Source organism: Lepus europaeus, chromosome 19 (genome assembly GCF_033115175.1).
Source record: "Lepus europaeus isolate LE1 chromosome 19, mLepTim1.pri, whole genome shotgun sequence".
Lineage (NCBI taxonomy): Eukaryota > Metazoa > Chordata > Mammalia > Lagomorpha > Leporidae > Lepus > Lepus europaeus.
This window is the reverse complement of record NC_084845.1, coordinates 8,679,185-8,689,079: the sequence shown is the minus strand read 5'-3', so window position 1 is coordinate 8,689,079 and position 9,895 is coordinate 8,679,185. Positions and strand designations below refer to the sequence as shown.

At 66.3% G+C, this 9,895-nt stretch overlaps 1 protein-coding gene and 1 long non-coding RNA gene across 2 annotated transcripts; one reads left to right on the top strand and one right to left on the bottom strand.

Annotated features, from left to right (window-relative positions):
• Positions 1-1,819: 1,819 nt before the first annotated feature.
• On the bottom strand, positions 1,820-5,276 carry PTGIR (prostaglandin I2 receptor). Its single transcript, XM_062176613.1, has 2 exons — positions 4,335-5,276; positions 1,820-3,551 (listed from the first exon to the last, which is right to left on the bottom strand). Exons 1-2 carry the CDS (start codon positions 5,100-5,102, stop codon positions 3,186-3,188), a joined length of 1,134 nt encoding a protein of 377 aa, XP_062032597.1. The 5' UTR covers positions 5,103-5,276; the 3' UTR covers positions 1,820-3,185.
• A 1,869-nt stretch (positions 5,277-7,145) lies between these two features.
• LOC133748326 (uncharacterized) lies at positions 7,146-8,078 on the top strand. The gene is made up of 3 exons (XR_009864448.1): positions 7,146-7,321; positions 7,551-7,664; positions 7,967-8,078. It is a non-coding gene; the product is annotated as an uncharacterized LOC133748326 (long non-coding RNA).
• The last annotated feature ends 1,817 nt before the right edge of the window (positions 8,079-9,895 follow it).

The window sequence follows — 9,895 nt, the reverse complement described above, 5'->3', positions numbered from 1 at the left end:
GACCTGTGGTCTTTGGCCACCTGCCCACCTCCGTGTCCTGGGTGCACCCCTTCCTGCCCTCGTGGCTTCAGGCAAATAGGTGACAACATTCCTGGACCTCAGGGATGCTGGCGTAAAATGGGTGCCTCCTGGGGCTGGGTTGAGGGGTGGCCGCTTGGGAAGGTGGGAGGCGCGGTGCGCCCGTACTGCTTGGGCGTGGGGAGCCCACTCTGCAGACCGGGAAACCGGGGCCCAAAGTAGGAAGAGACAGAGCTGGAGCTGAGCCTGGCTGTGAGCCTGAGGCTCTGACGGCTGGGCTGTGCGTGAACGGACTTCTGCAGGCTGCGGCCAGCATCCCCGAGCTGGGGCCAGGGTGGCTGAGCTGAGAAGACTGCGGGACTGGCCTGGCAGCCCACAGACCCAGGCCTCGGGGCCGCCGGCCCCGCTCCCTGTCTGGAGGCACTGGCAGGACTTGGCTCAGCGTCTGCGAGGTGGAGCGTGAACTAAGCTGTAAGCGGCAGTTAAGGTCCCCTGGGCAGGTGTGCAGAGCAGGCCTTGTGCAGGGCACCCGTGGGCGCGGCTGAGGATTCCGGAGCTCTGACAGGAAGGGCCTTGGGCTGCGGGGCTCGAGGCCGCCTCGGCCGCGGCCTCCCCTCCCACCCCCCCAGCTTTTAACCACGCAGCCTGCACTTTCCTGCCGCTGGCATTATTGTCCCCCTTGGGCCCTAGACTGGCTGCCTTATTAAATAGTCATCAGTCCCCGCCTCCATCCTTGATTACCAGAGACATGGAGAGCGCTCAGCTCCCAGTGGCCACAGGGCAAGCACGGAGGGGCGCTGCCTGCACCCAGGCAGGGAAATGCTCCGTGGGACTCCTTTCCAGAGCTGCTGGTGCAGCTGGGCCTGTGACCCGGCCAACGCCCCAGACCCCTCCCTGCCCAGAGGGGAGCCCAGCTTCTGGTGTAGTCGGCTTCTCAGTGTTATTCTCAGCATCACCAGCAGGTGGGGCCGTGGTGCCAGGAGGCCCTGGCAAGCTGCCACTTCAGGTGCCAGCGTGATGGGGGGGGTGTGTGCACGCACGTGTGTTAAGTCCCCTCCCCCCCTGCAGGGGCCCACCCAGTTCTAGCAGGATGGGAATGAATCGATTTTTAAACAAGTTCTCCTTGATGACCACCGCAGGCTAGGGCGGGCGTGCCTGTGTGTGTGCTCACTGACCTGCCCTCCCCGGGCCTCCATGGTGCACAGCCCAGTGTGTAACTAACAGTGATGCGATCCTTCAGTTGTCGCCTGCCCCTTGGTGAGCAGGGAGGGACCAGGTGGTGTCAGTCACGGCTGCATCCCCAGCCTCGGCCAAACGGGCTCGGGGGATGGAGCTCAGTCCTCCCCTCCTCCAGGAAGCCCTCCCTGATGTCGGCCCTAGCCCCCAGCCTTGCCCACATTGAGCAGAAGGCTCTCTTTCCCCGCTCCCAGCTGGGCCGTGAGCCCTGGAGGGCAGGGCAGGCTGCCTGTGGTCCTGTCCGCCCTCAGCCTGTGGAGGCCAGCCCTGGCACACCGCAGGCGTCTTCACAGGCCTGAAGGGGCAGGACAGCTTTGATGGGTGGAGCGGGGGGAGGGTGAACTCCAGCGGAGGTGCAGACGGGGCCTGAGAGGGCCCGGCCTCTGGAGAAACCTCAGCTCTGCGGGCCGTGGGGCCTGGCCCTGCTTCCAGGCAGTGGCGCCCTGGAGCCCGCGCCCGCCCGGGAGAGGAGCCGCTCGGACAGCGGACAGCGTGAGCGTGCTGGGCCAGACGCGGGCCTGGCACGGCTGGGGTCTGAGATGAGCAGCCGGGAGTGAGGCCCCGATTTTTTTTCTTTATTGGGGTAAGATCCCGTGACAGAAAAGTTACCGTTTTAACCACTTCAAACCTACAGTCAGAGGCGTTTAGGATACATACACGGCTGCGCAGCCATCGCCTCTGTCTCGTTCTAGGACATTCCGTGACCTGTCCGCGGGTCTCCTGGGCCTGGGACCTGAGCGTGGTGACTGGGGGGGAGGGGAGAGCCCCAGGGCAAGGTCTGCCTGCAGAGCCATGGGGGAACAACCACAGGGCGCGGTACCAGTGACAGTGACCCTGCCGTGCGGGCTCCCCTCCTGCCCCCGGGTCGTAGGTGGCTTTCCAGAGGGAATGGCTTCACCCTCAGAGCAAGCCCGTGAACCAAGCAGGAGACCAGGCTGCGAAGGAAACCGGGGGACGGGGGTGCCAGGCCCTGCAGGTGCGCAGAAACCCAGCTGCACCACGCAGGCTGTGTGGCCTGGGGCAGGTGAGCACCCTCTCTTGACCTTGAACCCGGCCTCCCAGAACCCCTTTCCCCAGCGGTGAGTGGGAAACAGGAACTGGGGCTCCCGTCCCACTCCCCTGCCCCACCCAATGCCAGCTCACTTCCTTTCACACTGGTCAGCGCCCTCCTAAGCACCCTGGGTCCCTGGCCTCTCCAGGAGTGGGGGAGGGGCAGAGGCAGCTCCCGCTGGGTCTTTCTGTTCAGCGAATGGGTGCATGGCATCAGGAGGTCTCCTGGGACACAAGGTGCAGTCAGGACCCCCAGGGACAACCCCCGGACTTGGATCTGCGATCTGGGTGGCCCGTGTGGGGACAGCCCCCGCACTTGGATCTGCGATCTGGGTGGCCCATGTGGGGTCCGCACGCCCTCGCCCCCGCTGCTCACCTCTCAGGGCGATGTCACCTGCACTAGCTCCCCTTGAGGGGAGGCAGGCGTGCTCCCCAGAACCCCAGGCTCTGCTGGCGCAGGTGGGCCGGCCGGGGCTGCTTGGCGGCTTGGAGGAGGGCAGAGCCGACCCCTGTGGGGCCCCCTTCGTGGACGAGGAGGGGAGCTGGGACTCTGACCCCGGCAGCCCGGAGCGCACAGAAGCCACTGGGAACTCTGCTCCCTTCTAAATATTTGGACAAGCAAGATGGATGGGGCCGGAGGGCCGGAGCGGGCCGCCGGCCGCGGGTTATTTTGAGAGAACCCTTCCTTCTGCGCCAGGATAAACGCCCCCATCTCCTCCCAGAGCCCGTAGCGAGCACCCGCCCGCAACGGGCAGAAATAGCAGCTGGCCGCCCCCCAGAGCTCGGGGGCCGCGGCTCCGACATCTGCAGCCATCAGCCCTGGCCCCGGGTTCTGCCCCCGGAAGTCCAGAGGGCAGGGGACCCCGGGGCCAGCCGAGCTGTCAGCAGAGGGAGCAGGCGATGGCCGCCTCCGCTTTGGACGGCGTTCCCACGGTGCTGCCGCCCGCCGGGGCCGCCGCCCGCCCCTCGGCCGGGGCTGACAGAGGCACCCAGGTCCCCTCCGTGCCCTGGGGGGCAGCGGGGGCCCCGCTCCCGGAGGCGGGCCGGGGCAGCGGTGTTCGCGAGTGTCTGAGCACGGACCGCGGCCACAGGCAGCAAAGCCAGAATTTGAGGCGCTGGAAGACGGCTTTGCGGAACAGGATGAACACCCAGGGGTCCAGGATGGGGTTGAAGGCGTTGAAGCGGAAGGCGAGCAGGTCCCCCATCTCGCTGCTGTCGGGGGCCATGGCCTGGGTGAAGCCGCGGATCTGGGGACAAGGGGAGGGGCGTGAGGGAGCGGCCCCCTCCTCCCCGGCGCTCAGAAGGGGAAGGAAGCCAGATAAGAAAACAGCTGCTGATGCATCTGGGGTGCACAGAGGCCCGGGAGGAGGGAGACGGGCCCGGCCAGGTAAGCCCCTCCTCACTCGGCCTGCCTGCTGCTTGCCAGCCTGAGGTCTCCCCGTCCCGTCCCTGGGAGCACCCCCCCCCCAGGGCTGGGGTCACAGCTCCCAGTGAGCCATGGTAACCCCACCGAGGCTCAAGGCGAAATGCTCCGGCATTTATACAGGCAGAAATTGTAAACCAGTGCCACAGGCGCCGGGCGGGGCCCAGGGTCTCTGCAGAGAGCAGGGGTGGGGTCGGGGCAGGGGAGTGTGGACTGGGGGAAGTGGGGAGCAGTGGGGCTGGGTGGGGGGCTCAGCTCTGGAATGGGGGGACCCAGAGGGCAGCCCTGGTGAGACACGGTGCCTCTTCTGTGTCCTGACTCGGTGTGGTTCCCACAGCATGGGATCAGCTTAGAAAGGGCAGGCAAGCAACCCCTGGGCTCAGTGAGTGCTGGCCGTGGGCTCGTCACAGGGACAGGAGTGCTGGACTTGGGGGACCGGGGATTTAGAAAGGGGGGTGAGCCAGGGGATCAAATAGGGCCCGGGCCGTACTCCCGACAGGGCCCGCCTGACCTCAGCCGAGTCTCAGCCTCCCGATCTGTGAAATGGGCACACTCGGCTGCGGGCAGAGCCGGAGGCCTCCCGCCCCGCTCCCGCAGGGGGACTCACCGTGAGCGGCAGGGAGCACACGGCCATGGTGCCCGTCATGGTGGCCAGCAGGATCAGGTGGTCCACCTCGTCCTCGCGCGCCCGGGGGCCGGGGACCAGCGAGCCCTGGTGGCGCCTCTGCTGGCGGTACATGCGGCAGAGGCTGAGGGTGACGGAGCCGTTGCAGAAGACGATGGCGGCCACCAGCAGGGCCATGAGGCTGGCGTAGGCCAGGGAGAAGGCGCAGCCTCCGGGCTCGGCCGAGCGCAGGCGGATGAAGCACCAGCTGCCGGGGCAGTACTGCTGGTGCTGGCCCGCGCCCAGCAGCGGCAGCGAACAGAAGAGCGTGCAGAAGGCGTAGATGGCGGGCAGCGCCAGGCGGGCACAGCGCGGCCCGTCCAGCTGCGCGTACAGGTAGGGGTGGCTGAGCGCCAGGCAGCGCTCCACGGCCATGGCGAAGAGGATGAGCGTGGAGGCCAGGCCGAAGAAGGTCATGGCGAAGGCGAAGGCGTCGCAGAGCGCGGGGCTGCCCCGGGCCAGGCCCAGCAGCGAGCTGTTGCGGGCGTAGGCCACGAACACGGCGGGGCTCAGGAAGCTGGTGCCCAGCAGGTCGGTCACGGCCAGCCCGGTGACCAGCACGGCGAAAGCCGAGGGCCGGGAGTGCCGCCGGGCGCCCAGGATGCCCAGTGCCAGCCCGTTGCCTATCACGCCAGCCACGAACATGAGCGTGCTGGTGGCCGGCCCCACCGAGCCTCGCACGTAGGTGAGGTTCCGGCAGGAGTCCGCCATCCTGGCCGGGCTTGAGGGCCCCTGGGATGGGGAGGTGGGGGAGCAGGGGGGCCAGGCAGCCCCCGCGGCCCACCTGGACGCCCCTGGCCAGCCCCCGGCCTCACCCTCTCTCTCCGCCCCTGCCTTCTCCAGTCTCTCTCCGGCGATGTCTTCCCTTCTCTGTGTCTTGCAGTCTCACAGTCTCCGTCCCCTCCCGCCCCCGGCCTCCTCCCGGCGCCTGCCCAGCCTCTGCCTCTCCTGTTCCCCCGGCCCCGACTCGCTCCTCCCGTCCCCCTGGCTCTCGCCTCTGTGTCAGCGTCCCCCGCCTCCCGCCTCCCGCCTCATCTTGCCTGCTCACCCCGGCTTTTTCATTTCCTCTCTCTGCCCCGCCCTCCCTCCCCGTGGGCTCCCTCTGCCTCCCTCCCTGGCACACACCCCGGCCCCGCTCAGCTCATCCATCTCCAGCCTCCGCCTCCCCTCCCACCCCACGTCCCCTCTGTGATCCCTGACCGAGCCACCTGCCGCCACCCCGCTCAAGGGTGCCCCCCCTGCTTCCTCCCCAGAGGCTGGGCTCCCTCTCGGACCCTGGCTGGGAGCCTCTGAGTCCCCACCACCAGGGGTGGAGGGCGCAGCTGGCCGCTCCTCGAGGGCTGGGCCGGCCGGGACCCCGGCGGGGTGGCCTTTGGGATCTATTCTGGGCGCGGCCCGGGGTCAGCACATTACCAGGGATTGAGAAATGACCAGGAAATTCCTCCCTGATGCAGTCTTTTCCAGACAACACTGAGACTGCCGGTCCCCGGACGCACTTCATCTTTCCAAAAGGCCGAGGAAAGAGGCGGCCAGGCCAGGGAGGAGAAAGGCCGATCCTTGGAGCCTGCCCTGGGCTTGTTGCTCCCGGCTCGCAGCCGGAGAGCGGAGCCAGGAGGAGGAGCGGGGCCGGCGCCCTCTCCACTCCTCCCTAGCGCTCCCAGGCCCCGGACAAGCTCCGGTGACCTTGACTTCCAAGAGCAGTATTTTAGCCACCGATAGCCATTGTAGGCGCAGGGTGACAGCGTCGCTGCCACACCCCCTATCTTTCCAGGAGCCAGCTTGGGCGTCAAGATTACAAACTCAGGGTTCCCGTCTCGCCTCCACCACCTTCTGGCTGTGCAGGGGTGCTGCCTCAGTCTCCCCATTGCAGGCCAAGGCCGGCAGCCCACCCTAACACCGAGACAGCCTTGCGTGGGGATGCCCTCGTCCCAGGGCTGGATGGCGGGCGGCTGCTCCGCCCCCACTGCCTATCACCCGTGCCCAGCTGCCAGCCCAGTTTCCGCCGGGTGTGCACCCCCCACTGCAGCCACCCTGGGGCCCTCCCAAAGATGGCACACAGCCCCGCCCAGGGGTGCCTTTGCGTGCAGGCCCCAGCCGCCTGGCCGTGTGCCCCCCTCACACTTGCCAGTCCCCAGGAAGAACAGAGCCCAGGAAGTTGGCGCACATTAACGACGGATGGCGCCTGGCGGGCTTATGGCCTGTCCTGGTGTCAGGGGAGTTGGGAGTGGCGGGAGGTGGGGAGCTCTGGTTCCCGGAGCCTCCCTCCCTTTCCCCGCTCCCTCCATCAGCTTCCTGCCCCACCAGGACCGCTAAGCATTCAGGAAGTCCTCTGTGCGCCCAAGTCCGGGGGGGGGGGGGGGGGGGGGCCTCAGACCGGGACCCTGCCCGCCTCCAGGCCTCAGTTTCCCACTGCGTGCCACGAGAGGCCGCTGGCAGCCAGCGTCAGGAGCCCGTGGGCGGCAGGAGCTGTGACTCACTGCTAATGAGGGGACAAAGCGTCCTGGAGTCCTCCCAGCGCTCACCTCCTGGGGATGCCCGGCCTCGGGCCCAGCTGTGGCCCCAGCAGCCAGGGCCTGTGAGCCAAGCCCACAAGGCAAGGGGATCTGCTCCCATCTGGGTGCCGTGCGTGCGGTGAGGGGTTGCCCCTGCTGCTCGGTGGGAGGGGCGGCTTCCGGGGGCGATGGGGAGACGTAGAGGGAACCGCACTGGGCGAGTGAGTCAGCAGCTCTCCTCTCTCCTCTCCTGCAGGGACGGGCCTGAGTCTCCCGGAGGAGTGGGACGACAGCCCAGAGACCACTGAGGCTGTGGCGCTGACTCCGTGTGACACAGCGCCGCAGGGCTGGGGGATGGGAGCCCGGGAGAAGCTGAGTGCCGGGTGCGTGAACATGGGCTGGGAGTCTGGGATTATTGGAACCTGCATGGTGAGCAGGGTGAGCTTGTTGTATTTATTTATTTTGAACATTTATTTACTTGAGATGCAGAGTCACAGAGAGAGGGAGAGACAGCAAGGAAGGTCTCCCATCCCCTGGCTCACTCCCCAAATGGTCACAATGGCTGGAGCTGGGCCAATCCGAAGCCAGGAGCCAGGAGCTTCTTCCAGGTCTCCCACACAGGTGCAGGGGCCCAAGGACTTGGGCCATCCTCCACTGCCTTTCCCAGGCCATAGCAGAGATCGGAAGTGGGGCAGCTGGACTCGAACCAGGCTCTCCAACATGGGACGCCTCGACCTGGGGCACCGCGGTGCCCGCTCCCTGGGTTAGCACCGTTAGCAGGGTGAGTATGCATGTGAGCGCTGGTGAGAAAAGCCATCCATGCATTTCCAAATGTTTTTGCATGGAAATAAACGTAATTTTCCAGGAACTTCCAAAACACCTCCTGCATGTGATGCATGGGCGTGGCCGTGTGTGTGTGTGAGGCTGTGTGCAGCTTGGGCTCCTGGGTGTCTTTGCAGGCACAGGGGCGTCGGCATGGGGGCATTGCTAGTCTGTGTGTACGGAGGTCTCATTGTGTGTCTGTGTGTGTCAGTCACAATAGTGGGAACTCCCTTTTTGAAGATTAATTTATTTATTTGAAAGGCTGAGCTACAGAGACAGAGAGAGAAACCTTCCATCCGCCGGTTCAGGCCCCAAATGCCAGCAAGGACCAGGGCTGGGCAAGGAGCTTCTTCCCGTCTCTCACGAAGGTGCAGGGGCCCAAGCACTTGGGCCATCTTCTGCTGTTTTCCCAAGCGCATTAGCAGGGAGCTGGATCAGAAGTGGAGCAGCTGGGACTCGAACCGGCGCCCACATGGGCCCCAGTAAACGCCCTCTATGGCTGTGTCTGCCCGGATGTGCGTGCATGTGAAGCCCATCTGCACCGCTCACCACTCACTGGCCCGGGACCCTGGGAAAGGGACATCCCCAGGCCAAGCCCAGGGGCCTGGGGACAGAGCAGGGCCCAGGGGACACCACCCAATGGGCGAGTAGAGAGCAGGCGGGCCCTCGGCTGAGTCACCCCACACGGCTGGATGAGTGTCCCCGAGGGACCAGGAAGCGGAGCTGTGATGGGCTCCACACGCCCACCGCCTGCCAGCACCTCCGGCCGCCGGCCCACACGTGCATCTGGACGGCACAGGCCTCTGCTCCCACTGGCCCTGGGCCCGACCCCCACCTGGCCGCCTGGCTGCCCGGCTTCTGTCCTGGGGCGCTGGGTTGCCTCACGGCTTGTGCCCACGCCACCAGCTGCTCTCGCCTGCTTGTCCCCTGTGGCTGTGTGTCCCAGCACCTATGGCCAGAAGCCATTTTTCTCCGCCCATGATGTGGGGGCTTCGCTGGGTCTCCTCCCTCCCTGCCTGTGCCCCTCCCCTGGGGAAACCCTCACGTCCCATCCACCAGGTCCCCCAGTACTCCCAAACCTCTCCTCCACCCTCCAGACCCCCTGGCCAGGTGACTTCACCTCTCTGTAAAATGGGCACAAATGGTCCCCTTGGGGGCTATTTTGAGAATTAAGTGACCTGGAGCTTGCGAGAGGGGCCCCCAGTGAGTGATGGCCGGGATGCCGGCTTGTCCTGGCTCTGGGGTTTCCCCCGCTCGGCTTCGGCACGCAGGTGAGAGCAGACAGGTCTGCGATGGGGAACCTCAGGGCCCACAGAGTCTGGGGCACGAGTGGGAGGGGTTGCCAGGAGCCAACACGTCACCCCCACCCCCGCCACTTTGTGGCCTGGCCCTGACCCCAGCCTGGGCCTGGCCACCAGGGGCTGAACTCATAGCTGGGGGACAGCAGCTGGCGACACTGCCCGGTCCAAGGCTAATCAGATTACTCAGGTCTGTGCTCCTGCTACTCAACGCATGACAGCTGGGCCCCTGCCCTGTCCCTTCTGGCTTCTCCTCCCCACACTCAGTCCTGCAGCCTCCCTGCCCCTCCTCCTCCAGGCAGACCTCCTGCCGGTCCCCTCTGCGCCCCTCTTGCTTCTCCACAGTGCCTGACCTCCGAGACCAGGACCCCAGGGCCTCAGTTTCCCATGATTGGAAGATTCTGGACTTCCAGCCCCCAGAGACCTCCAGGGTCCCGGGTCCCCTTGCGTTCCTGCCTTTAAGCCGCGAGGACTCTGCTCTGTGGATCCTGGGCTCCTCCTGGCTCCTTGCCTTCCACATCCCTCCCCCACCACCCAGCTCCTCCCTGGCTCTCTCCCTGGCCCCCCCATCCCCAGGGGCTCCCCCAGACATAACGCAACCAGGCTGGAGCCTGCAGGGAGGGGGGAGGAGGGGGGGGATAAAATTACAGCAGCTCCTGCCTGGAGCCTCCCGAGTGGGGACCCAGGGGACCCTAATCCGATGCGAATAATGGAGCAATTGCCAGACCCAGGCACGGCGCCCTGGGGAGCTGAGCCCATATCCACCTGCAGCCAGATGCAACGGTCCAGCTTCCCTCAGGCCCAAGCTGAGGCTCCTGGAAGAGGGGTGGGGGTACAGAGAGGAGGGGCTGCCCCTCAGTGGCCCTGGGCCAACCAGGAAGACTCAATGGCC